Here is a 26,026-nt window from a genome sequence, read left to right on the forward strand (position 1 = left end):
TCCCAGTCAGTCGCCGCTCTCTGACAGCCAAGTGATTTGTCAAATCTGCTATTAATGAAGATTTGTATGTATAAGAAAACATACAGTTTGCAGGATATTAATTATCGATTTTGATTATTTACTAAATATATGAATGTTAATGAGTAAACTATAAAAATATTCAGTTACCATTTTTAACCATTATATTTCACTAAAATTGGGTCCACGGCCTATATTCAAGATTTTGCTCTATTTGATCCTCGTTCTTTTTATTTGCCGAGTATTTTCATAAAAAAGGAAGTGTTGGTGTTGCTTCTCTTTTACATCACACTTTACACCTAATTAATCCAAAGCCAAAGACAGAAACACTGCTCCAAAACTGTCCCTCTCTGGTAAACAATAAATGACCATGTGACAATAGCCTTTAGAACAATGGATTTTTGGAAATTAATTATCAACATGGCATATGACCATGTGTTGGTGGGCTTTTAGGTTAATAACAGTGGGAAAGTTGCGGTTTTTAATCAGTTAATAGAAGTCTGTATATTGAAACAGTAAAACATCCCACGCACAATCACGACAAACCTCCAGTTTAGTTTTCAGCTGCTGTTGCAGTGAGCTTTCATGTCATATCATGTCAGCTCTGTCATGTCTGGGAAACATACCAGCCATGAAGTTCGCAATCTGTTAAAGCAGAGTCCAGGCAGAGTTGTGGGAAAGCTTCGCAGAAATCAGTGAACCTATTCTGGTAAAAGTCACACACACACACAAAGTAGTGGCACGTTTATAAATTTAATTCTGGAGTTCAGACAAGCTTTGTCATTGCGGTGCTATTTCTAAAAGTCTGATGAGGATGAAACGATGAGCGGTTGTTAGATAAAAGTGAAGCGGCATTGCCCCCTAATGTTGGCTAGGGAAATTACATGTATTCGAGAAAAGGGGACCTGCAGTGCTCATTTTCAACTGCACAAGTTGCCAATTCCACAGCGCTCATACATCCTCATACCACCAGAGATGCAGACTTTTGAACTGAGCACTGGTAACAATTGTCTCTTTAGTCCAGAGGATGGAGCTTTCCTGTTTTTGATTTGATTTGTCTGACCACATTGCCTCAGTCCAGGTTAAGTGCCTCAGGGAAGACAGCAGGGTTTTTTGATCATGTTCACATATGGCTTCTTCTTTGCATGATACGCCTTTAACTTAAATTTGTGAATGACATGGCAACGCATGTTTACAGACAATAATTTCTAGAAGTGTTTCATGAGCCCATGTAGTGATTTCCATGACAGGACTGTGCGTTTAATCCCGTGCATTCAGATTTTCAGCCTTGTCTCTTGTGCACAGAGATTTGTCCAGATTCTCTGAAACCTTTGATGGCATTATGCACTGTAGATACACAGATATATTCAAAGTCTTCACAATTTACATTGAAGAACATCATCAAAGCTAAATCTAAAAGAAAAAAAATTCTAAAATGGAATATTTAACACAGTTTGAAGCTTGAGCTTTTGGCTTTTACACAGTTACACACATCGAGAGTTCATTATTAGAACCTTAAACCAGGTTAAGTATGAGCATCTACCACTCTAACAATACATATGACAGAATGTAATGACGCAAAATAAAAAAAACCACTTTAAACCTATTTAAAGTGTTAGAATACGTTTCTATTATAATCAAATAATAAAAGGAGATATGACAGTCTTGATACGATTGGTGGGGATATTTATGGAGATAACCCATGGAAATGCTGTACTTCCGCATTGCTGTCGGTTAAAACAAAACTTTTAGAAAGATATGTGCACTACAGTTGAGCCCCTGCTATCTGTGCAGCCTCAGTGAGAACTGCCGTGGCCTGTTGTCTGTATCCTTGAGACAACTCTTTGGCCCTCCTCACTTCCCTCATGTTCTCCTCCAGGTTCTCACTAAGTCTCCCTTGTTCTTGGTAAGTTTCTGCTGCCTTCTTCACTTGCTCAGCCATTTTATCATGGCTACGGAGCAACCAGCCGATAAGCTCTTGAAGGGTGGTCCCCTTTGAAATGGTCATCCTGGTGCTGTCAGAAGCACCCTTCAGTTCGTTCTGAGCCCTCTGCAGACGTGGAGGAAGCGGTTTCCCCTCACCTGCGCCCTCAGACCACACAGGAACCGCACTGAGGAAGAAGTCGTAGCCCTTCATCTTAAGAGAGACCTGGTATGTTGGTTCTGGAAGTACATGAGTTTTTAAAAAATGGGGGAGGGAGTGAGGCATCAGCTACCATGAAGCGTGTGTTAAAAAGTATGTGTCACTCACCCTGCTCCTCTCTAATCTTCCCCAAACACTGAACAAAAGCAAGGGTGTCATCATGGGAACAGTCACAGCTCTGCTGGAGGTTTCTTATATGCTGCACCATGGCCTCGTAGCCTTCCTGCTGCTTGTTGAAGGTCTCAGCCATCTCCAAAAACCTCTGATCCAGCTCAGGCACGCACACTCGCCTCATCACCAGCCGTCCAATCCGTCTCACAGTCTGTGCATCTGAGTAGAAAAAAAGAAAAAAGAAAGCACGAGTAACACAGCAAGAAAAACAGGTGGATCAAATTCATCTGTCATTTTTATAAGTATTAAAAAAAAGTCTGAGATGACTTGCCGCTGTCCGCTGATGAACGGCTCAGCCTGGCGGATTCAGCACTATTGACTTCAGAGCGTCGGGAATCCAGGAGAGGCCGTCTCTGAAACAGCGAAAGTTGGTTTTATTTACATAGTCTTTTTCTTTTCTTCTTCTTGTGCCACAAATATTAGGCATATTTGATCACGTGTACCAGTGCAACGATGTGATCATAAACTCAGCTTCAATATTATAATAATTATGTTTCAAATCCCCAACAAAAGTAGATTATTAGGTGAAGACCCAGTAATGCTACATTACAGCAGTTAAGAGGATCCCACCATTTTATTTGCAATGGAAAAATCGAGCGAAGCGAAGCTGTATAGTTTCCTTGCTAAACTCTAAGGAAGCCACTTTACGCTCTTATAAAGACACCATAAAACCCAGTGCAGCGCATAAACACATACCTCATTGTTGTTGGAGTTATCGCCAGAGAAGCAGCAACAGCATAAACGGAACATTTTCTGCGGCTCTGTGGCCTCTCAGTTTGTTTTCAGGTCACTTATTTCTAACAAGGCAATTGTAGTCCGCATTCTCCGTGACGTCAGCGTCATGAGAGTCGAGGAAAGAAAAGCTTCCTGGTTTTGTATTTTACATTGTTGTACAGATAAGAATTCAACAGGTGCAACGACAGGTGAGCTACTACAGCGCATGCGCTTTGCGGTGCTTTGCATGCCGCAAAGCTGAAGCAGCTTTGATATGCCTGTCCGATAGGATATAAAACTACAGTTTTGTTCTGAATAACAGAGTTCGCAGAAATATACAGTTAATATACAGCTAAAGTCCAACCAGAGCAATAACTAGTGCAGTAAACAAACACCCTGACTAAAAAAAAACCCCTATATTATAATTAGTCCACAACCTATTATAACCTATATATATCGTCCCACCTATTCTGGAGACACCGATGACTGTAAGAAACAGCCTTTTCTACAGTCACTCGGAGACACTGACATATTATTCATCCAGGTGAAATTAGCTGTATCCCAACTGTACTATAGAGCTATAGAGAAACTTTTATGTTTTATTCACACCTGCTGTTTATGAAAACCAAAGGGAACTGCTGGGCTTATTTCACAACTCTTCTTGGTCTCAGAGTTGTAATACAATTTATGTCCAGGCTACAGGGGGCAGCATTACGACATTCTGTGCAGACCACAGAAGAAGGCGAAAAAGACGGAAAAAGAAGAAGCAGAAGAAGAGCATCACAACAACCAGAAAAAAATTGAGTTCTAGCTACACGAATGAACAATTAAGCTAACACGTTGTGCTTATTTGTTTTGTTTTTTAACCCCTGGCAGACAAATTAATTTATCCATATGTAGAAGCCGCCGTGAAGTTGTCGGCCTTTAAATTCATACATTCACAACAAGCTGCTGTCGGGGTTTGCAGGCAAACTGCCTGTAGCTAAGCGACAACAAAGAGACTACAGCTGTACGCTGTAGTCATACTGTTAGCGTTGGTGCCAAAATCCTTCATTTTTTCCTTCGTTTTCCGTCAAGTAGTCAGACTGACATGACGGGGATGGCTTCTCCAGAGAAGGCGTCAAGCTCAAAAAAGAAGGGCGAGAGAAAGTGTGCCACCAAAGAGGAGTACAGGCAACTGTCCAGCATCATGGGAGTCATGAACAATTTGAGAAAACAGGTGTGAGTGTGTGTGCGGGAGAGAGAGAGGGAACACGAACCAAAAGTACCAGGCTGAATATCTTTAAGAGGGCTTTACATTAGGCATTTCCTCTGTTCTGACACCTGATTACTGCGTGTGATTTGCAGGGTACTCTCTGTGATGTGACCCTGGTGGTTCAGGGAAAGCACTTCCCAGCCCACCGAGTGGTGCTTGCTGCTGCCAGCCACTTCTTTAGCCTCATGTTCACCAGTAAGTCTGACAAACACAAATCAAGACCAATGGCGGCATATTGGGGGAGCAAGAGTGTGATTTCTTATTATATTTTAGAAGGTAGTAGATGCAGATGTATGTTGCATAAATAATGAGAATTGTGGATTCCTGTTTTTGGCTTTTAAAAGTTGAATGAGCAAAAGGAAAGAAATTTAAATGTAAAAGTATATGCCAGGCGAGCATGTACTGCATCTCCACACCCCAAAGGCTGTGTCCTCACTGCAGAAAAACTGAATATTTTACTTAGTGTCATCTGCCCACTCCTAATCTAATAAAGGCAAACATAGGAATTAGTCTATTTAAGTAATTACATTGATTGTGTGTTTCTCAATAAAGATGGCACAAAAGCTGAAAGTTTATAACCACCCCTATAACGATTACTATGTATTTTTATGCATAATCTATTTATTACTGCTTCCCATCTTGACACACCGACAGTGATGTTGTCATATAGTGCTAGTACACTTGTTATATTTGTGTTTGTTATATTTTCTTCACTTCTAGCCAGAATGATGGAGTCAATGTCCCACGAGGTGGAGCTCAGGAGTGCTGAGCCTGAGATTATTGAGCTGCTGATTGAATTTATCTACACTGCAAGGTAAGAATTGTGTATCAAATTAATTATTACAGATAAAAAAAACAGAAGCATTTTTATTGAGAGAGGCATGTTTGTTTTTTGTTTGTGTGTGTGTCAGAATCTCCGTGAACAGCAGTAATGTCCAGTCACTGCTGGATGCAGCCAATCAGTATCAGATTGAACCTGTGAAGAGGATGTGTGTGGAATTCCTTAAAGGACAGATTGATGCAACAAACTGCCTAGGTGATTGCACAAATACAAATACAGACCTTCCATTTGTGTTACACATGATATTTACTTACTCTTGTTCTGTTCTCCTGTAGGCATTTCAGCCCTTGCAGACTGCATGGACTGTCCAGAGCTGAAGGTGGCTGCAGATGATTTTTTTCAGATTCACTTCACTGAAGTCTATAAATTGGATGAATTTCTGCAACTGGATGTTGCGCAGCTCACACATCTGCTGCACCAGGACAAACTCACCGTCCGTGCTGAGGCCCAGGTACGCGTGTATACATCCTTTAAATATATTTGTGCCAAAGAAGACGTCTGTCACCAAAAATTTGTTAACATGTTCTTCTGTTGCGTTGTGCTCAGATTTATGATGCTGCAGTGCGCTGGCTGAAGTATGATGTGTGTAACAGAAAGCAGTACATGGTGGAGGTGTTGGGGTGTGTTCGCTTTCCACTGGTTTCCAAAACATTCCTCTCCAAGACTGTCCAGGCCGAGCCCCTCATCCAGGACAATCCACAGTGCCTCAAGATGGTCATCGGTGAGCAGGAAGAGTCAAAAACACGTGCACGCATGTACAAATTCTACATTTCAAGTGAACAAAATGAGCAGACAAAGTTACCGGTAACTGTCTCGTTCATGTCGATGGACAAAAAAAGCACAAGCAGTTCACACTGGCAAAAAAAAGGTTTTAAGGATGTTTTATAAATGCATTAAAGGAGTAATATCTCATTTATATGTAAGTATTTAGACTTCTCGTGCGGCACCCTTGGGTCCAGTCTACTTGGAATTATCCTAGAGCCCTTGCTTTTGGAAGTTTCTCTAATTTTTCTCAGCAGAATTGTTCAGAAGGTTAGTTGCTCAGTGACTTCTTTCCCCAAAACACTGCACTTACTGTATCTGGTGCTTTTTGGTGAACTCCCTGCAGGCCTACTCTTGAGGTCTTAGCCACCTGTTTAACTAAGACGCTCTGTTTCACATTACTCAGGAAGCCTGTTAGTTATTCCAAATTTCTTCAATTTAAGCATGGCTGAGGCTGCTTTTAGTGCTTTAAAAATATTTGTAATCCATCCCCAGATCTATACTTTGGCACAGTCCTGTCTCACAGGTCTGCGGAAAGTTCAACTCAACTTCACCTCTTTGTTTTCAGACGGGTGTGAGTCTTTAGTAATTGTGTCCAGTCCAATTATTATATTGGTTGTAGAGGGACGAGTTAAACTGTATAAACCACTAACAGGTAGATTGCACCAGAGCTCATAATACGGGATCTGAATACTTCGGTAAATGGGAAATTTCGTAACTCTTTCCTTTTACTTTGTCATTGTGGATTATTGCATTTTGATTAATTGTGGAAAATAAATTCACTCCAATTTTATCCAAGTCTAACACCCTCTAAAACAAAATGTGAAATACTTGAAAGACTTGCCCTGGAGTCGTAGAAGTGCTGAATCTTAATCTAAATGATCTACATTCGACATTATTATGATAGCAAAAGATAGATGTATAACATATATTGGGTATTTCATTACCTCAAAGGGCTGCTCGCTTTACTTGAGCACGCACACAAAACAAAATAACCAGTGCTTTTCTCCAAGGTGGGATGCGTTACCACTTGCTCTCCCTGGAAGACCGTGAAGACCTGGGAGAGAGCAGTCGGCCACGACGCAAGAAGCACGACTACCGCATTGCTCTGTTTGGCGGCTCACAGCCTCAGTCCTGCCGCTACTTTAACCCGAAGGTACCGGGCTGCAAATGCTAATGAGTTATAGTCACAGGGGCAATCACACCAAAGAACAATTAAAGGGAGTGCAGATATGTGCTCTTGAGTATTACAGTATAATTAATAAGCTAAAGATAAGATTGTTTGTTTTTGTTTTTTTTAAGGTTTTAATTTTACAGGCACCTAATCTGTTCTTTGGTTCACAAAACACTCTATGAGACTTGAGTTTAGTCAGGTCTGTTGAAATCATATTTGGGAATGTTTACAATGGTTTTCCATACAGGACTCTAGCTGGACTGACATCCGCTGCCCCTTTGAAAAGCGCCGTGACGCCACAGCTATCTTCTGGGACAATGTGGTTTACATTTTGGGTGGCTCACAGCTCTTTCCCATCAAGCGTATGGACTGCTACAACGTCCTGAAGGACAGCTGGTACTCCAAGCTGGGTCCACCCACACCTCGCGACAGTCTGGCTGCCTGCGCTGCCCAGGGAAAGATCTATACATCTGGGGGATCAGAAGTAGGTAAGCATGAAGTGAGGGGAGAAAAGATTTAAAAATGAGAGACTCTGGGATCTTGTGCAACTACCCAAAGAGATGCAGACATGTGATGGGGAAAGTAAGCTGGTTTGTGCTACTATTATTACATTCTCTAAAAAAGTAGGAACATTTAAATAGTAAAGATGTCTTGTTAAAGCATAGATAATGATTTCTTCACGGTTGACCGACCACCAACATGTGCCTACAGGCAGCTCAGCCCTGGACCTTTTCGAATGCTACGACACCAGGACAGAGTCATGGCAGATTAAAACAAGTATGCTGATGGCGCGCTGCAGCCATGGATCCGTGGAGGCCAACGGGCTCATTTATGTTTGTGGAGGAACGGTGGGGAACAATGTCTCTGGCAGAGTGCTCAACAACTGTGAGGTCTACGACCCCAACACGCAACAGTGAGTCAACAAACATTTAAGATACAACGCTTCTTAATGTGCCCATTTAAAGTGCCATTGGCCTGTTCCACTCAATTTTTGCCTTTCACAGATGGAGGGAGTTATGTGGGATGAGAGAGGCCAGGAAGAACCACGGACTGGTGGTTGTAAACAACAGGATATATGCTGTTGGAGGGCAGGGAGCAATAGGTAATTCATCGTCCCCCCAGATTTTTATACCGCCCATCCACTCCCCGTCATTTTTTTCCTACCTTCAGTGGCCCTAATATGCAATCATATGCACAACTGTCTGTGTGTGTGTTTCTAGGTGGACTGGACTCGGTTGAATACTATGATATTGCAACTAACGAGTGGCGTGGCGCTTCACCTATGCCGTGGCGAGGTGTAACTGTGAAGTGTGCGGCAGTTGGTGATATCATCTATGTGCTGGCAGGATTCCAAGGAGTGGGACGCCTTGGACACGCCCTGGAATACCACACTGATACTGACAGGTTGGGTTATTAACTGAATACTACCCAAATAATACAATTTGATTGATACTGCTGAAGAGTCTTTATCAGTAGTATGTGAACACCGCATGACCACCTTCTTTATTGACATTTTCATTAAATTTTCAGGTCTGGCTATTTCATTCATTAATTCCTTAGTTGTTTTTGGTGGTTACTGTAGCTGGGTATATATTGCTAATAGGTGTAATAGCGTATTAGCTAATAATCATACTAGTAAAAAAATACTCATAAACATGCTGTCAAACCATTTGAGTTGCATTTCTTCACAAAACATTGTTCAATTCAGTCACCTGGGCAACGCAGGCTGTAAATCTATACAGTTAAGTAGTAACTTGTTTAAACGCTGAATCGAAATATTCTGATTTTCTTCTTCGCTCAGGTGGGTGACTTGCAACAAGGTGCGAGCGTTTCCCGTCACAAGCTGCCTGATTTGTGTGGTCGACACCTGCGGAGTCAACGAAGACGAAGACATGGACCTCATAGACTCTCAGCCACATGCTGCAGCCACTGCCGCATCATCTTCCTCAGCCTCATCATCCTCATAGCAGTAGAGGTAGTTTAAGCGTACTCGTATATTGAGTTGTGATGCTTGTCGACAGTTCTGACAGCCAGTCAACTGATTTCTGTGGGCTTGTTTTTCAGAAAGGAGCTCATAGTAAGGGTTAGGCTGTAAAGTGGTTATGTTCTTTAACCAGTGAAGTAGGCAGTTTCCTTTTGGCTACTCCAAAATTTTATGTCCTAATTCTTTGGGCTGGACACTAGTTTCATCTATCCATTCTCTGGATAGGTAGTAGGATTTAAAATTTGGGATTTAGATATTCATCTGAAGGCCTGTTAAAAAGCCTGCCAACAACTCTACTGCTGTCACACTGTTGACCTGTCTCTACCTACTGCTCAGTGAATGGCAGCAACAGTGAGAGAGCAGCAGGACTCGGTGATGAGCTGTGGGTAGTTTTTGTTTGCATCTTGTTGCCCAGACAGGCTCTGTGTTCTGGATGAGAGAAATGTTGCTTCTAACTTTGGTCTTTGAATGTTTTAATTGACATATAAACGTAGCTGAAATACGTGGGTTTATGTAAGGTCATTTTTGTTTGATGTTGTATGGATGGATGGATCCAGTAATTCATTGGACAAACTGTAACCGTGCCTCCGTACATAACTCCAGTATTTTTTGAATTAGACAATCAAGATGATCAGACTGGCAGCTATAATTCAGAGGGGTTTACATTTTCATACATTGGAGCCTCTGAAAATGGCAGCCTAAGTAATTAACGTCTTTTAGTGATGCTTTTTCAGGTGTGACAGCAGCAACAAATGCTAGTTACCGTAAATGGCAGATGGCAGAAACTTTACTCCTAAAGTTTCTGCCATCTCTCTGATAGGTGTATTTTGGTGTTTCTGGATACTTCACTAGTATGAACATCTCTTTGGGCCTCATTATGTAAAAACAGTGAAGAGTTATAAAATACAAATGTTGAGACTTTGAATCAACTTTAGATATAATGACTGTGTCACATGTCATGAAATTGAAATGGAACAGGGCTCATCTAGTGATGAAACTAGATGATCGCCAATTGTCCAATTACTTTTTGAACCTCTAAAAAAATGGGGGACTGCGCAAAAAAAAAAAATGCAATACCAAAACAGTTAATGCAAACTTTTTGTTAAACCCCCTGAATTAAACCTGAAGGCTTGAGCCTCAGTCACATCTTGATTATTTGATTTATGTGGTGGTAGTGGTGTGCAGGAGCAAAAGTACATAAATTGTTTCTTTATCCAACAAATTATGGACCTAACTGTAATTTTAAACACTTTTCTTTCTTTTTCAGTGCTCAGAAAATAGCATTTGAGGGACATGTGCAAATTTTCAAGGGCCAGCGGGAAGTTTTCCCAAATTCATCGAAAAAAAAAGTTCTTATGCTTTTTAATGTTTTTCTTAGTTTATGTGGTTTACTCTGTTTGCTTATCTTTTTATCACTTCTGTAGTTTGTCTGCTTACAGGAAGGTCCTGTCAATTCAAACCCAGGACCTTCTTGCTGTGAGGGGACAGTGCTAGCCATTGAACTGCTGTGTGAGCATTTCATATTGTATATTCACATGTCATTTTCTTGTTACGATGTAACTTTTTTGCTGTTTGAATTTAATGTGTGTAAATCAGTTTGTGAAAGAAAAACCAGTCAAATATTGGCTGGGTTTATATTTTATTTTATTTGGTTTGGTCCTTATACAAAACACTGTAAAATTAGATTTTTTTATAGGCTGTAAAATATTCTGTGTCAAAGTGTAGATACAGCATCTGTAAGTACTTAACTCTTGGCTGTGTGCTGATTTAACACTAGTGTAGCATCTTACTGTTCAGTAGCTTTGTGTTGTGCCTTTAAAGAGAAAGCGTTAACATTTTATTCTTAGCTATAAGCAGTTACAATTAAAACACATAGCTCAATGTGATGGTTTACAAAACACGTTTCCATTCCTTTTCAAATACAAATATGATTAAAAATATAAGAGCACCAAGTTAGTGAAACATAAGGCAGCTGCAATGAAATGAAGAAAATGTAAGATTTTATAAAATGCTCCAGACTTTTTCATTAGCTGCCATACAACTTTCTGCTCATGTTACTGACAACTGTTTAAATGTTGTGCTCGAATATGTAAATAAAACTGGGAAGCTGAAAACAAGTGCATTCATTAGAGTAAGATTACTTTGATAAAAGCTCATGATGCATAATGATGCTAAAATTGTGTAATTTGTGGAAAAACTGATGTTCTGATATGAACGTATGTCTTTACAGACATTACTCAAGATGGCAATGCACAATTAAACATTATGACTAGAGGAAGTTAAATTAGTGCAACATACACAGTGGTAAACATTAAGAGCTGTCATTTTTCCCTGAGCAACTGTTGTAAACCACTGACTGGCCTTCCTTAATTTGGCCCCCGAGCAAGTGTTTTTTATCCATCTGTTAATTTTTCTGTCTCCCTATCAATAATCCTCATCGTCATCATCAGACTCTTCCTCGCTCATAAGGAGAGCAAACCGGTTGTTTATCTCATTAGCATCTCTCCCCCCTCCCTGAGCTCCTCTTCCTCTTCCACCTCTTCCACCTCTCCCTCTTCTTCCTCTTCCTCTTCCTCTCCCTCCCTGCCCTCTGCCTCTCCCCCTCCTTCCTGATTCTGAGGATGAGTGAGTGGCTTTGGAACTGCAGTTCCTCATAGCATTCAGCAGGGAGGAGTAGAGCTGCGCAGACAAAGATCCCCCAGGCAGCAGAGACTCAGCATTTCGGCCTCCTTTCAGATACCTGACGAGGCCGTGCACCAGCGTACCACTGAACAACCTGAGAGACAGAGGGAGTGAGAACAAGGCAACAAAGATGCAAAAATGTACTCTAAAAAAATACTCTTTACCATCGTGGTATAACTGTGGACAGATATCACATATAATTATTATCATCCCATTTGTGTAAGCTTAGCAGAAAAACCCCAAACTCACTTCAAATGTAATTAAAGCTTTCTACATGTAAATCTAGAGATAATTCTCTTTTTCCTTGCCAGCTCCTGTTTGTTGGTTGCACCTCTAGTTCTAATGCATACAGAGTACCATTTTCTTTTACTGTATGTCCCTGACATACAGTACTTACCATGAGAGATGAGGTTCTGGCAGCGGCAGCAGCAGTAGCTGATTTAGACAAAGTGCACTCCAAAGGCAGGCCTGCCATTGGCTGAAACTGTGAGCCATTCCAATATCTACTCCCCGTCTCTCACCTGGTCTCACACGTTGTCGATCCAGCCCTGCACACACTTTATGTTCCAGAGCCCAGTTTGGCTGCGGGACTGCAGTGTTGAAAGCAAATACAAGCTTTTAGGTAATGGCAAGAAAAATGAAAGGTTGGCATGTTACTAAGGCATATTAGTCTTTTTAACCATGTCGAAGAAACCAGGAGGGATACAATCCAACTAACCAGTGTGTTGATAGTGGATAGCTCCAAGCTGTGTGTTCAAGAAGACCTCTCCATAAACCATGCCTAGGACCAAAGCTTGCACCTGGGGCTGTGAGGGTGTCGGTGTGGCCTCTCGAAACCAGAATCCTGTCACAGCTACAGGCAGCTGCAGGTGGAAAGGAACGGAAACTAAGGCTGACTGGTTCACGCCCAAAACTTGTAACAGGGCACCAAGTCGGACTGCTGCAGGAGCCTGGAACAAAAATATTGAAAAATACAATCAGATCATGTGGAAAACTTCTAACTCCAGACAAATGCAAAACAAATACTGATTCTGAAAAATGTTTACCTGACCAAGTCCAGCCAGGTGTACATGGTTTCTGAGTGGGACTGCCTCCACTTCCATCTTCTTCAAGTTCAGGTCCAAGCGATCATACTCTTCCACAGAAATGGGAGCACCCTGAGCCTGGACTGTTGATGACCCAGCTGCTTGTTCCTTGCTGAATGCTGCATTTATGCTCTGACCCCTACCTCCACACCCCCTTCCTCCTCGCCCTCTCCCACCTCTCATTCCCTGTCTGTTTTCTTGCATCCTCATATCTTGTATTTCACCTCCTGGCCCCTTCATTGACTGTGTACCACCAACTCTTCCTTCAGTTACATTATCTTGAGATCTGTGCAGTAATATCCCATATACAGCCTGCCGAATGGCTCTAGAACTACAGTGGCTGCTAGCTAGTTTACTGTTCTCCACCTGCGGGATGAGAAGGACCCTGCGCATCACCAAAGCATCAAGCACCAAGGGAGGAAGCCGACCCTGAAGTGCTGCTGTCGACAGGCACTCCGGCAGCTGTGCCGGCCCAGAGGTCTGCCCTCCCTGAAATGCCTTACCTCCAGAAAACCAGCGGGCCACAGAGCTCGGAGCCTTGATATGGTACTCCTGCATACATGCCAGCAGCCTGGATGCGAGACCACCCTTCTGCCCTCTTTTGCCCTTACAAGCTTCCTCCCCCATTAGGCTGCTCACTTCTTCTAAGGCCTCAGTCACAGTTTTAAAAGAGGACAGCCAAAGAAGGAGGCCTTCAATACGAGAAGGGGGTGATCTACCTTTACCCCTGCCGCCACCTCTCCTTAACAGACTTGCATCTAACAGAGAAAGAAGGGTTTCAGTATCTTTTGGAGTTCCGTAGTCATTTCCAGTCAGAACAGCACATAAAGGGAGCAACTCGGGGTTCATGCCCCCGAACATGCGACACAGGCCTGCAGTGGTGTAGCAGCGAGCTAAGATGTAGCGTTGCGAGGCTTTACCGTTAAGGTTGGTCCACTGGAAAAAACGGAATGGCAGATAACCTCCTAAGATCAGAAAACAATTGAGATAGATACCACATGAGAAAATACATACTGCAAAATACTGTTACCACCAAAGAGCTATTTTGCATCTATGTTAAAGTCCAGAGACTATCCACACCTGGAAGGTCAAAGATATAAAAGTCACTGTCATTTGTCAGCACTGGGCATTTCCACTCTTGTGCCAAGCACGCAATCTCCCAGTCAGCCTCAGCTGGACACTGGATGAGCGGGACTCCACTCTGGATGAGGACCTGAATGAAGACGTCTCTTGTAAGAATGGGGAGAACAGAGCCATTGCGGCCGTGAGAGAGGTTGTCTGCCTCTTTTATCTTGGACTGCAGGCGCTGGCGTAGAGTATCAAACTTCTTGTTACTGGGGTCCATCCCTAATAATAATAAAAAGATAGGAAAACAGATGTTTGCAGGTGTTATAGCATTATTTAATGTGAAAAGTGGTTTTTGCTTTAGGTTTGTGCAGATTAAAGATATAAGCAAGAAAAGCATTCATGAAAAGGTAAAGGATAAAAAAATCTAATATAGTTCAATGATATAATGATTTAATAAGCTACAGACCTATTTGTTATTACAATGAAAAGCAATATAAAGATGACTGAAGTTAAGATGTCCTATTGAAATTAAGGGGAATGTTTACTAAATGAGGTGAGTACTTAAATTGAAGATATTAGATGATGTTGTACCCAAATACAGAGAACTTTAAAAAAAAGAATAAAAAGAATAAAAAGAAAAAGAAATAATGTAAGCTGTCCCCTTTTTTAAATGTCTAGAAAAGTACATACTTGAAACATCCTAACTTGACGGCCTTGTATAAAGCATCTTTACCTCCATCCAGAACCACATATGGCTGGATGTTACAGGTTGCCAGTGCAGTGAGGAACTGGGCGAGCAGGGAAGCAAAGGCATCGTAGTCCCCTCCGTGCAGCTGATCCAATCCGTGGCTAAAGTACAGGCGGAAATAAAGACTGCAGCCATCGATAACGAGCCGACTGTCCCTAAACTTCACATCTTGTAGGAAGTGTCTGTTCCCCTCTACAAAGGTCGTCAGACCATGGACACCCATTACATCTCAGGGCGTGGACGAGTTCCTAGAGTGAGATGATGTATAAGATAATGGTACTCACGATGGTTAAAATGTCCGAAAGACAGTTTCTGTGCAATCATGCAATAAACGGAAGGTAACTGCCAGAAAATGACAGGAGTCACAGTTCGCTCCAATGTGAAGTAAGAGACACAGAGACTGTCGGCTGGAAAATTAAGACTCATCGGAAGTTATTGCAACATAAAACTATGAGTAACTGACGACAAATGACATCCAGAATCAGCCGTATTTAGTAGAGCAGTAAATGTTTACGAGTTTTACTAACCAATGACACTTTCTTCTCTTTACTTGCTCGAGTGTTTTTCTGTCTTGCGCAGTTCCGTCCTTGTACTTCAAAATAAAGTTCCCGGCTAGTAACAAACGTGTGTATTCCTCTGTAAACACGATAATATCTAATTTTCCTCTATATAAAAAATCAGCAAAGAACACGCGCAAATAAAGCCACAACACTGAATAATGACAGTTAAATTTTAATTAATTTGAAAAGCCTTACGCTAAATTGCGTTTGCGTTCTCGCGAGGGAACACGAGAACGCAAACGCTAGCGAGGGCGCTAGCCAGTTTTGTTCTCACGTTTGAAAAATAATTACGTTTTATTACGACCACAATGTCCGGAGGAACAAACCTCGGGATTCCCGGGACAAGCCAAGCCACCCCCGGTGCATTTGCACACCGAAAAAAAGACAGCAGCCCGTCCGCTAGGTTTTGGGAGAGTCCGGATACTTTAGCCCAGCTGGAAGTGGTGAGACAGTGGATCGGGAAGCACTACAAAAAGGTAGTTAGCCGACCAGGAAGCTAAGCAAGATGCTAGCCGCTCCCCCTCCCTGTTAGCAAGCCCAGTGGGTTACAGCGTAAACATACGGTTACGTGTTCACACTGGCTGTCTAGATATAGAGAAATTAAGTCAGCGGACCCTGCACAAAAGGAAAGATATACAAACGTGAAGTGCAAATCTAGCGCAGTCGTATCACATGTAAATACAGCCCTAAGCTTGTGTATATAATAGAGTATTGAGTGGCACGATAAATAAAAATTCTACTCCTATCTAATTTCAAACCCTCTCTATTTGTTAGTATGTTCTGGCGGATGCCCCATCTTGCCAGGTCCTGGCTGCAGTCACCCTGCAGCTTCTCCAGTTCCAAGAGGATGCATTTGGCCGACAAGCTACCAGCCCTGCACTCACCAAGCTGCCTGTGAGTCTATCTCTCACTGTCTATCTAATTGTCGTCACAAGTGACTTTAAAATGCCTGATAGAATTGGCTTGTAAGTCGCTGTAAGTGCCTCACTTTGTAGTGTACTTTCACTATTAAAGTAGTAGTAGACTGATTATTGATTGATGAGTTTAAAACTGTGGAAGCAAATGCTTGCCTCTAAGTATGCGTGACACTTAATAGTGAAGAGGATTAAAAACAACAACAACACCCAAATAATGAAAGTTGTTCATGTCCATGTCCATGACCCAAACCCACAAGAAAACCTTGTTGATTTCTCTACAGGCACAGTGCTTCCTTGACTTGCGACCAGGTGATGGACTCTGCCACATTCTTGGCACAGCTTACAAGTTCAAGTTTGATCAGGGCTGGTGGGTAGTTTCCTAATATGATCCCTAACAGATCTCATTTGCTTCCACCTGTGTCCTTAATATCTCTTTGTTCTCTACCTATTTTCACACAGGCGAAGGTTTGACTTACAGAATCCATCAAGGACTGAGAGGAACGTGGAGATGTTTGGTACAATTGAAAAAGCACTGATCCAGGTGAAAACTGCAAATCTCAATACACACAACTGCACACACATACACACCAAGGACTGTTCCTTCACGAACTTGAATATTTGTCACAACAGAACAACTGCATGTCATTGCCTGTCGTATATCTGGACCCTACACTGGATCAGGATCTGGTCGGCAGACTAACTGGCATCATCACCAAACATCAGGTAAAGTACTGCAAATAAGTAGAAGATTATTTGTAGCTCAGAGTGAGACTAAATGTATGTAGCTCTGATACAGTAGTTGGATTTCAGTGCTACTGATTCACAGTTTGTCCCCCTGCAGGGTACTGTTACAGAGGACAGAACGCTTGCCAGTCATCACATATACCCCTGCCCTCCCTCGACAGAGGAAGGTTAGTTAAAGTTTGTATGTGTATATGTGTTTGCTGATGTTATGATGCCTACCACTTAGCTTAAATACATTTTGTATACACATCTGTTTTTAGATGAATGGATGCGTCCTGTCATGCGGAAAGACAAGCATGTCTTGGTACACTGGGGCATGCACCCTGACAGGTAAAGCAAGCACAAACACACACACAACACTTGACCAGCATGAAGTGACAACGTCTCTTGTCTCTTACAGTTATGATAGTTGGCTGTCATCGAGTGATGTTGAGGGAGAGGTTGAAGAGCTGCCACATCCAGAAAGGCCCTGGAGGGTTAGTGTGGCACCACATACATCACGCTGTCAGGAGTTAGTTACTGCTGCAGTTACTGAGTGATGTTTGTCTTCAGTTTTCTTTGTCAGACAGAATGTGATTGTCAGCGGGGACATTAAGGAACCACGCGTACTATAAATAATAGATGATTTTATATAATGTCTAAAAAATTTACAGAAATTTTACAGCTGACTGAATCCTATTCATTTAGCATGCTCTGTATTCCTTTCTTACACTTGATGAGATACCGAAGTATGCATCACTCATTAATATTCAATTTGTGTGGGTGTGTGTGTGTGCGTGCGTGTTCTCCAGGTCCATGCTGGTTGGATTCTGGACACGGATGTTTTCAACGAATGGATGAATGAGGAAGACTACTGTGTGGACGAAAGGAATGTGCCAGTCATCCTCCGGCAGCGTATTCACCTCCAAGACGACCAGGTTTGTGTGAAGTAGTAAAAAATGGCACTGGTCTGTAGGCTTAGGAAGGAGTTCCCCTGTTATTAATGCATGCTTACGTTTTAACAGTTTAATCAACTGCAAAAAGCAGGTGTGATCCTGTTGTGTGATTCTTTTGTTCTCAGAATTGTAAGCAGACACGCTTCTTTTCCCATTTCAGACAATTCTCCTAGAGATGAAAAACAGCTGTCAGACACAAAGTTGCAAATCCTGCTCTTTTGTTTCAAAATAGTCTCTATTCCATTTTTAGTTTTTCTCCATCTGCCTTTAACTTTTTGTTACAGGATCCAAAGTCTACACCCTCCAAAAAGAGAAGGCGCTCCCCGTCCCCTCCCTCCTCTGAAGGCAGGAAGAAAGGAAAGAAAGGGTAAGACATAGGTGTTTCTTTTAATACGGGGCTGTGCTTTTGGGTTGTCACAAAAGGTATCACTGTTGATTTGTGTGCTCACACACAGGAGAAGGCGTGGACAACAGGACGAGGAGCCAGAAGAGGACCTGACCAAAGACATGGAAGACCCGATTCCTGTGCCTAACATGGAGGAGGTCATACTACCCAAGAATGGTGAAACTCTTGAAGACAGTGTCCAAAACTCATTAAAAATGTGTACATTTCCTCTAAAGTGTTTAAATGTGTTTAATATTTTCTTATCCGATCTATGTAGTCAACCTTAAGAAGGACAGTGAGAACACTCCAGTGAAAGGAGGGATCATGGCTGACCTAGGTAGGCATGCTTGTGCCATCGTAAATGCATACAGAGAAGTCTCGAAACATTAAAATAAATTTTTTTAAATATGTCATTCGTATGTTTATGTGTGATTTTTGTTTTTTTTACATCCTTGTAACCACTGTCTTTTTTTCAGATGACCAGGAGGATGATTTCCCAGGACGGGTAAATATGATGTCATTTCTCTCACTTAAAACTTTTCTAATTGTAGGAATTTTGGGTTTAGTTTCCAGATTTGCAAAAAGTAATATTTCTCTGTGTATTGCTCATCTCTATTTAGGAAGATGAGGATGGAAGAGCAGAGATCCCACGCCTATCAGAGGGAGAGGAAAACATCACAGAACAAACACATCACATAATAATACCGAGCTACACATCATGGTTCAATTACAACTGGTAAGAATATGTATTTGCATTTACCTGTATGCTGAACCTCTTAATTTTATTCAAAAGACCTAAAAGCTCCCTGTGCATCTTGTCCAGCATTCACTCGATAGAGAAACGTGCACTCCCTGAATTCTTCAATGGGAAGAACAAGTCAAAAACTCCTGAAATGTGAGTACTGCTGATGTTTAGACTTTACCGCTATTACAGATGATCGAGAAGGCCTCAGTATAGCTTTCTTTACACCTTCGCAGCTACCTGGCATATCGTAACTTCATGATCGACACATACCGGCTGAACCCCCAGGAATACCTCAGTTCAACATCCTGTAGACGCAACCTGACTGGAGACGTTTGTGCCCTCATAAGGTATAACTTTGTGCGTGTGGGTGTTTGCTGTCATGTGTGTCTGCTGCATCTGCTAAATTAGGTTTAGTGTGTAGGTGTTTATCTGTGAATGTGTTAGTAAATGAAATCTGTTAATGCTGGAAAGGAGCAGTAGGTGGTATATGTGTCGTTAATGATTCTGTAGTTAATAAGTATTTGTGTCTAAAACATGTTGAGTTTGTTAATGTATTTACATGTGTTTGAGCTATGGGGGCTGTTCCAGCTACAGCAGATTAGAATTAATATGAAACAAATGTTTGTGTCCAGGGTTCATGCATTCTTGGAGCAGTGGGGTTTGATTAACTACCAAGTGGATGCAGAGAGCAGGCCTCTCCCTATGGGACCTCCACCCACCCCTCACTTCAACGTACTCGCTGACACGCCATCTGGGCTGGCCCCCCTGCAACACAAACCGCTACAGGTTTGTCGTGATGCTGTTGCGCAAAGCTCTCAGCACAGACAAGTTTAAAACGCAGTTTTTGTCATGTGAAACATCTTCTGACAAACTCTTACTTATTTCCGCAGGTGTCAGCTTCACAGCACATGTTGTATTTCCCAGAAAAGAGCAGAGAGAAACCTTCAGACTGCCAAAACTTTGGTCTGCGTACTGACATCTATGCCAAGAAACACCCTAAGGTCTTACACTGTTAATACAAAAAGTTAAAAAAATAGTTTATAATGGTGCTTACAGTAAAGAGCAACTACAGCTCAGTACAAGTCTTGATCCAGTTTTCATTTCTTCATGTTGTGCTTCCATGGTGCCAAGTCTTGAGAAATAGTTCTCCAGACTTTCTGTCCAAAGTTCTCTTTGGAAAGTGGATACTTTTTCAACAATTTTCAGTCCAGTCCTCTTACCTGATTATTTTTAGAGCATTTTAAGGCACTTAAACCACTTGACATATGAATAATAAAAAGGCACCAAACTCATGGGATGAACCAGTGTTGTGTCTGACACAACCAGTATCTTCAGGCACTTTGTGTCTTGCAGCCTGACGCAAAAATACAGAATTTGTTCTCATTTCTTTAGTCGAATCTGTGAAAAATGCTAAAGTTAACACAGCTTGACAGGCATAAAATAGTGTTTTTACACTAACAAGGTGATTCTGAAAGAGCTTTTAGCTGATGAATTGGCGTTTCAAAGCATGGTGTGCAGTGTGTCCTTACAGAAATTGAGCAAACCGGACAAGTGGAGGCCTGATAGAGAACAGAATGAAATGCAGCAAACATCCAAAGAAGAGCTTTAAACGTCCTTCAAGAAGCCTGGAGAATTATTCTTTAAGACTACTTAAAGAAACTGCAAGAAAGCTGCCTAAGAGAGTTAATGGATTGCATTTATATAGCGCTTTTCTAGACATTCAAAGTGCTTTACAATTCCACTATTCATTCACTCTCACATTCACACACTGTTCAGGGTGTGTTAAAGAATAAAGGTGGTCATACCGAATATAAACTTCGAAGCTCATCATAATTGTACAAAGTCAGTTTTTCCATGCATTTGTACATGTTTTAATAAATCGCTGCATCCACATCCCATTTTTTCTAGCAAAGTATTAAAGTGTAGCTCAAGACTTTTGCGGAGTGTTATGAATCTTGAAGATACGTCTTAATTTGAGAGGTTTGTTTAACAGCAAGTCTCAAAATTCCTTAAAAGAGACACTCTTCCACTGTGTCTCATAGAATAGACCAGAATGTGTTTTATAACAGTGTCATACAAGCTTTATTCTTAAATTATTGTCATATTTGTGATACTTGTCTCAGACTAAAGGAGCGAGCGCAGGAAGAGAGTGGACAGAGCAGGAGACTCTTTTGCTGTTAGAGGTAAGACCAGTAACTTTATCGTCACATGCATTTTGCATTTTTTATTTATGAGATCTTTTATGTAATGAGATCTTTTACCCAAGCCCTTAAGCCTTGTTCGTCTTGGTCTCTCTATTACCACCTCTACGTTTCTCAGGCCTTAGAGGTTTACCGAGATGACTGGAACAAAGTTTCAGAGCACGTGGGCTCCAGAACGCAGGACGAATGTATCCTCCACTTCCTCCGTCTGCCGATAGAAGACCCTTACCTAGAAGACTCTTCGGCCTCTCTTGGTCCACTGGCATTTCAGCCTGTGCCTTTCAGCCAATCAGAGAACCCTGTTATGAGCACCGTGGCCTTTCTGGCATCTGTGGTGGATCCTCGTGTGGCATCAGCCGCAGCTAAGGCAGCATTGGGTAAGACTACAGAGGGAAGAAGGTTCATTTCTGTGTAATCTAAGTTTTTAAGTACCTCTGAGATAGTATATCGTATACACAATGTTTGCAAAACAGGGGAAATGTGTGTTGTGACTTTTGCTTTCTGCTTTCAGAGGAGTTTTCTAAAGTGCAGGAGGAATCGACGGAAAAAGCCTCTGAAATGTTGAACCAGCCAGAAAAGAATGGTAATGCTGAAATATAGAAAGGCAAAATTGCACATTACTCTCTCACTGTGCTGTCATAATCTAACATTTCATTGCTTTGTATCTTATAGAAGCGGTAGATGCAGAAAAACTGGAGCCAAATTCTAACCTTCATCAGGTAATGTACCAGTAGGAGCTCAGAGAGTTTATTGTGTGTGCTGGTGGAGTATGCTGCTTAACTTGAGCGTGTGTTTGCATTTCAGGTTACTGTCAGGACTGACGGGCTCCAGGTGGAACCCAGCTTGCCAAAAGTGGAGGGAGTCAAAAGAGAAAATGCTGAAAATATACTTGCTGAGGAGAGAGATGGTACATCAATATGTGCGCTACAGTGAATTTGCATCGTATGTATGCATATACGCATCAGCGGCTCTAATAACGAAATTTTCTCGTGTGCGCTTCAGTAAGGGGAGATGGCGACGAGAACGCAGGCCGGCGGGAGGGGGATGGGGACGACGGGAGGAGAGTGATGGAGCTGGAGCTGGTGGAGGGCAGCGTTGCCACGGCAGCAGCAGCAGCTCTGTCCTCGGCTGCCACGAAGGCCAAGGTAAAGCCCACCCACTGGCTTAAAATCCAACCAGTCGCGCATATATAAACTAAAGAAATGCTTAAGTGGAGGGTTTGGGGTTTTTTTTTTCTCCATTTATTCCACAGGTTTCCTAGCAACCAAAACAGATGTAAAATATCTTGAAGGTTACTTGAAGGAAACTCTCCCACTTTGCATATAATTGATTGGGGATATATGAAGAATATACTGTATACTTCCCAGTGTTTGTCTCCGCTTCCTGTGGTTGTTTTACCTGTGCTACATTCTTAGCTATTACAACCACTATACCAACTACTGTTGTCTTCTATCACTGGCTTTTTTTACTCTGTATTTGAAGCATTTGGCAGCAGTAGAAGAGAGAAAGATCAAGTCGCTGGTTGCTCTGCTGGTGGAGACCCAGATGAAGAAGCTGGAGATCAAGTTGAGACACTTCGAAGAACTTGAAACCATCATGGACCGCGAGAAAGAGGCTGTGAGTGATAACGATGTCTTCTATTATACAGGGAAACTTTACTTAACTACTCCATGTCTTGTTGCTCATTTGTGAGCTATAATTCCACACTCCAGTAGATCTCTGAAAGGTTTGTGTCCACATAGAAACCAAAAACAGTATTTAACACCTGTGCATATGCGTGTCCCATGCAGTTAGAGCAGCAGCGGCAACAGCTGCTGACGGAAAGACAGACTTTCCACACTGAGCAGCTGAAGCAGGTGGAGATGAAGGTTCGCCAGCAGAGGGAGCAGCAGGGGCAGCCGGGTTACACAATGCAGCATTCAGGTCTGAACATGGACACGGAAAGCATCCTATCAGTCTATAAATATGGTTAACCCTTCAATTCTTTATATAAAACCCATAACATGATCACATTGTAAGATGCATCCACTGCCACAGAAATCGGTTCAGTGCTGTTTGTTAGTCTGCCAATGAATTTTAATCCCTTTTCCTCCCTAGGCCAGTCCATTCCTAACCGAATGATGCCTGCAGGAGGAAATGCCCAAACGATGGCTCCTCGACACCCTGGAGCTCCAAATGGCATGTGTGAGTGTTTTCCGCTGTTGTCCTAGATTTATTATTTTATATTATTTCGGAGTGTACTGACACAAAGTTCTTCTGTCACTATCTCAGACCCACCCTCACAACCTGATGGGATAGCACCAGCTCCCACTGGTCCTCCATCATCCAGTCACAGCTGAACTAATCAGAAAACAGCACGTGCAGGTGTGAATACATCACTCGTCTTTCAATCTAAACCAAGCATCTGGAACAGCTGCTCACAATTAAACTCTGCAACGCTTCAGTAGTTTCAGTTCAACACTGAAGGATTCGCAAACAGGTAGACACAGTTGATGTGTATTTGTTCAACAGTGCAGCTCATCCACTCTTTGTGAACTGTTTGTGCTCTGATGTCAGAGTTGAGAAATCTGTAGACTGAACTCTGCTCATTAAAGGTTCTTTTTTATGAAACAGTTTTGAGCTTTTATCCTCGTTCAGCTGGTTTCTTTGTGACTTTGTGCTATTTGCAGGGGTCCACCTTCCAATCCATTGGCATGTTGGTGGTACACATGTGCCAGAATATCATTTCAAATTAAATTACAGCCTGTGATTTGAGCTTTGAAATCATTATCATTATGTGTATGGCTTGTTAACGCAAACACCTAATCGTCAAGAGGATCTGCTGAAGTTTAAAGTGAATTTGGGGGGGGGGGGGGGGGCGGTAGTCTTCCCACACAGCCGTCTCTAGAGTTAACAAAAAATGGTTAAAAAAAAAAAAATTCCATTGAGTGGCAGTTCTCTGGGTGGAAACGCCTCATCTGCTTTGAATAATGAGGTAATAATGAAGAAAATGGCCAGACTGATTCAAGCTTACAGGAAGGATGCAGCTCAAATTACTCACTACAACAAAGTTATACAGAAGAGCGTCACTGAATACACATGTTGAATCTTGAGGCAGAGGGGCTACAGCAGCAGAAGACCACACCAGGTTCCACTCCTGCCAGACAAGAACAGGAAACTGAAGCTACAGTGTGGCAAAAAAGTATTTAGTCAAATCAAAATCAAATCAAATCAAATCACTTTTGTCACATCACATGTGCAGGTACATTGGTACAGCACATGTGAGTGAAATTCTTGTGTGCGAGCTTCACAAGCAACAGAGTTGTGCAAAATACAATAATGTAAACAAGCAAGATACAAGAATGGCTACATCTGAAACTAATAAATATATGTACAATATATAATAGTATATGCATTTCTGGATGTAGTCAGCCACCGATTGTGCAAGTTCCCCCACTTAAAATGATGACAGAGGTCAGTAATTTGCACCAGAGGTACACTTCAACTGTGAGAGACAGAATGTGAAAAAAAAATCCATGAATCCACATGGTAGGATTTGTAAAGAATTTATTCGTAAATTAGGGTGGAAAATAAGTATTTGGTCACCTCAAACAAGGAAAATCTCTGGCTCTCACAGACCTGTAACGTCTTCTGTAAGAAGCTTTTCTGTCCCCCACTCGTTACCTGTATGAATGGCACCTGTTTGAACTCATCATCTGTATAAAAGACACCTGTCCACAGCCTCAAACAGTCAGACTCCAAACTCCGCCATGGCCAAGACCAAAGAGCTTTCGAAGGACACCAGGAAAAGTATTGTAGACCTGCACCAGACTGGGAAGAGTGAATCTACAATAGGCAAGCAGCTTGGTGTGAAAAAATCAACTGTGGGAGCAATCATCAGAAAATGGAAGACATACAAGACCACTGATAATCTCCCTCGATCTGGGGCTCCACGCAAGATCTCATCCCGTGGGGTCAAAATGATCATGAGAACGGTGAGCAAAGATCCCAGAACCACACGGGGGGACCTGGTGAATGACCTGCAGAGAGCTGGGACCAAAGTAACAAAGGTCACCATCAGTAACACACTACAACGGCAGGGAATCAAATCCCGCAGTGCCAGACGTGTTCTGCTGCTGAAGCCAGTGCATGTCCAGGCCCGTCTGAAGTTTGCCAGAGAGCACATGGATGATACAGCAGAGGATTGGGAGAATGTCATGTGGTCAGATGAAACCAAAGTAGAACTTTTTGGTATAAACTCAACTCGTCGTGTTTGGAGGAAGAAGAATACTGAGTCGCATCCCAAGAACACCATACCTACTGTGAAGCATGGGGGTGGAAACATCATGCTATGGGGCTGTTTTTCTGCCAAGGGGACAGGACGACTGATCCGTGTTAAGGACAGAATGAATGGGGCCATGTATCGTGAGATTTTGAGCCAAAACCTCCTTCCATCAGTGAGAACTTTGAAGATGAAACGAGGCTGGGTCTTCCAACATGACAATGATCCAAAACACACCGCCCGGGCAACAAAGGAGTGGCTCCGTAAGAAGCATTTGAAAGTCCTGGAGTGGCCTAGCCAGTCTCCAGACCTCAACCCCATAGAAAATCTGTGGCGGGAGTTGAAAGTCCGTGTTGCTCGGCGACAGCCCCAAAACATCACTGCTCTCGAGAAGATCTGCATGGAGGAATGGGCCAAAATACCAGCTACTGTGTGTGCAAACCTGGTAAAGACCTATAGTAAACGTTTGACCTCTGTTATTGCCAACAAAGGTTATGTTACAAAGTATTGAGTTGTATTTTTGTTATTGACCAAATACTTATTTTCCACCCTGATTTACGAATAAATTCTTTACAAATCCTACCATGTGGATTCATGGATTTTCTTTTTCTTTTTTTTATTTTTTCCCACATT

At 42.2% G+C, this 26,026-nt stretch overlaps 4 protein-coding genes across 6 annotated transcripts; 2 read left to right on the forward strand and 2 right to left on the reverse strand.

The window, feature by feature from the left end:
* Positions 1 to 764: 764 nt before the first annotated feature.
* LOC309698477 (uncharacterized protein) lies at positions 765 to 3,703 on the reverse strand. The gene is made up of 4 exons (XM_082520932.1): positions 3,029 to 3,703; positions 2,604 to 2,685; positions 2,270 to 2,491; positions 765 to 2,181 (listed from the first exon to the last, which is right to left on the reverse strand). The coding sequence occupies exons 1-4, from the start codon at positions 3,080 to 3,082 to the stop codon at positions 1,784 to 1,786; spliced, it is 756 nt and encodes a 251-aa protein (XP_082377058.1). The 5' UTR covers positions 3,083 to 3,703; the 3' UTR covers positions 765 to 1,783.
* A 103-nt stretch (positions 3,704 to 3,806) lies between these two features.
* On the forward strand, positions 3,807 to 11,179 carry klhl7 (kelch-like family member 7). 2 transcript variants are annotated; one of them, XM_082520930.1, is made up of 13 exons: positions 3,807 to 4,265; positions 4,394 to 4,496; positions 5,022 to 5,115; positions 5,213 to 5,337; positions 5,418 to 5,593; positions 5,689 to 5,863; positions 6,918 to 7,060; positions 7,326 to 7,566; positions 7,790 to 7,991; positions 8,083 to 8,180; positions 8,299 to 8,482; positions 8,880 to 9,053; positions 10,330 to 11,179. In XM_082520930.1, the coding sequence occupies exons 1-12, from the start codon at positions 4,137 to 4,139 to the stop codon at positions 9,043 to 9,045; spliced, it is 1,836 nt and encodes a 611-aa protein (XP_082377056.1). In that variant the 5' UTR covers positions 3,807 to 4,136; the 3' UTR covers positions 9,046 to 9,053; positions 10,330 to 11,179. The 2 variants fall into 2 exon arrangements, with proteins under 2 accessions (XP_082377056.1, XP_082377055.1); XM_082520929.1 differs by having other exon boundaries at positions 8,880 to 11,179.
* aste1b (asteroid homolog 1b) lies at positions 10,887 to 15,635 on the reverse strand. Of its 2 annotated transcripts, XM_082520927.1 has the most exons (8): positions 15,532 to 15,608; positions 15,173 to 15,281; positions 14,631 to 14,893; positions 13,910 to 14,176; positions 12,791 to 13,794; positions 12,463 to 12,694; positions 12,142 to 12,334; positions 10,887 to 11,838 (listed from the first exon to the last, which is right to left on the reverse strand). In XM_082520927.1, the coding sequence occupies exons 3-8, from the start codon at positions 14,866 to 14,868 to the stop codon at positions 11,487 to 11,489; spliced, it is 2,286 nt and encodes a 761-aa protein (XP_082377053.1). In that variant the 5' UTR covers positions 14,869 to 14,893; positions 15,173 to 15,281; positions 15,532 to 15,608; the 3' UTR covers positions 10,887 to 11,486. The 2 variants fall into 2 exon arrangements, with proteins under 2 accessions (XP_082377053.1, XP_082377054.1); XM_082520928.1 differs by lacking the exon at positions 15,173 to 15,281 and having other exon boundaries at positions 15,532 to 15,635.
* Positions 15,356 to 23,742, forward strand: smarcc1b (SWI/SNF related BAF chromatin remodeling complex subunit C1b). Its single transcript, XM_082520926.1, has 28 exons — positions 15,356 to 15,681; positions 15,980 to 16,099; positions 16,404 to 16,489; positions 16,582 to 16,663; positions 16,753 to 16,845; positions 16,964 to 17,033; positions 17,127 to 17,196; positions 17,267 to 17,342; positions 17,658 to 17,783; positions 18,086 to 18,168; positions 18,257 to 18,363; positions 18,464 to 18,523; positions 18,663 to 18,691; positions 18,807 to 18,922; positions 19,010 to 19,081; positions 19,165 to 19,278; positions 19,564 to 19,717; positions 19,822 to 19,932; positions 21,055 to 21,114; positions 21,251 to 21,509; positions 21,644 to 21,715; positions 21,805 to 21,851; positions 21,937 to 22,039; positions 22,135 to 22,277; positions 22,615 to 22,749; positions 22,923 to 23,055; positions 23,230 to 23,316; positions 23,404 to 23,742. The coding sequence occupies exons 1-28, from the start codon at positions 15,514 to 15,516 to the stop codon at positions 23,469 to 23,471; spliced, it is 2,844 nt and encodes a 947-aa protein (XP_082377052.1). The 5' UTR covers positions 15,356 to 15,513; the 3' UTR covers positions 23,472 to 23,742.
* The last annotated feature ends 2,284 nt before the right edge of the window (positions 23,743 to 26,026 follow it).

The sequence above is a fragment of the Aulonocara stuartgranti genome (genome assembly GCF_965226115.1).
Source record: "Aulonocara stuartgranti genome assembly, chromosome: 22".
In the NCBI taxonomy this organism is placed as follows: Eukaryota; Metazoa; Chordata; class Actinopteri; order Cichliformes; family Cichlidae; genus Aulonocara; species Aulonocara stuartgranti.

Coding starts and splice junctions, on each gene's coding strand:
- klhl7 (XM_082520929.1), top strand. CDS start 4,137: ATGACGGGGATGGCTTCTCCAGAGAAGGCGTCAAGCTCAAAAAAGAAG. Junction 5,338..5,417: donor TGATGCAACAAACTGCCTAG/GTGATTGCACAA, acceptor GTTCTCCTGTAG/GCATTTCAGCCCTTGCAGAC. Junction 5,864..6,917: donor GTGCCTCAAGATGGTCATCG/GTGAGCAGGAAG, acceptor CTTTTCTCCAAG/GTGGGATGCGTTACCACTTG.
- LOC309698477 (XM_082520932.1), bottom strand. CDS start 3,082: ATGTTCCGTTTATGCTGTTGCTGCTTCTCTGGCGATAACTCCAACAAC. Junction 2,686..3,028: donor ATAACTCCAACAACAATGAG/GTATGTGTTTAT, acceptor TCGCTGTTTCAG/AGACGGCCTCTCCTGGATTC. Junction 2,182..2,269: donor GAAGATTAGAGAGGAGCAGG/GTGAGTGACACA, acceptor ATGTACTTCCAG/AACCAACATACCAGGTCTCT.
- smarcc1b (XM_082520926.1), top strand. CDS start 15,514: ATGTCCGGAGGAACAAACCTCGGGATTCCCGGGACAAGCCAAGCCACC. Junction 18,923..19,009: donor TCATGGTTCAATTACAACTG/GTAAGAATATGT, acceptor CATCTTGTCCAG/CATTCACTCGATAGAGAAAC. Junction 21,852..21,936: donor CAAATTCTAACCTTCATCAG/GTAATGTACCAG, acceptor TTTGCATTTCAG/GTTACTGTCAGGACTGACGG.
- aste1b (XM_082520928.1), bottom strand. CDS start 14,868: ATGGGTGTCCATGGTCTGACGACCTTTGTAGAGGGGAACAGACACTTC. Junction 14,177..14,630: donor ATATGTGGTTCTGGATGGAG/GTAAAGATGCTT, acceptor TATTATTATTAG/GGATGGACCCCAGTAACAAG. Junction 13,795..13,909: donor TTATATCTTTGACCTTCCAG/GTGTGGATAGTC, acceptor TTCTGATCTTAG/GAGGTTATCTGCCATTCCGT.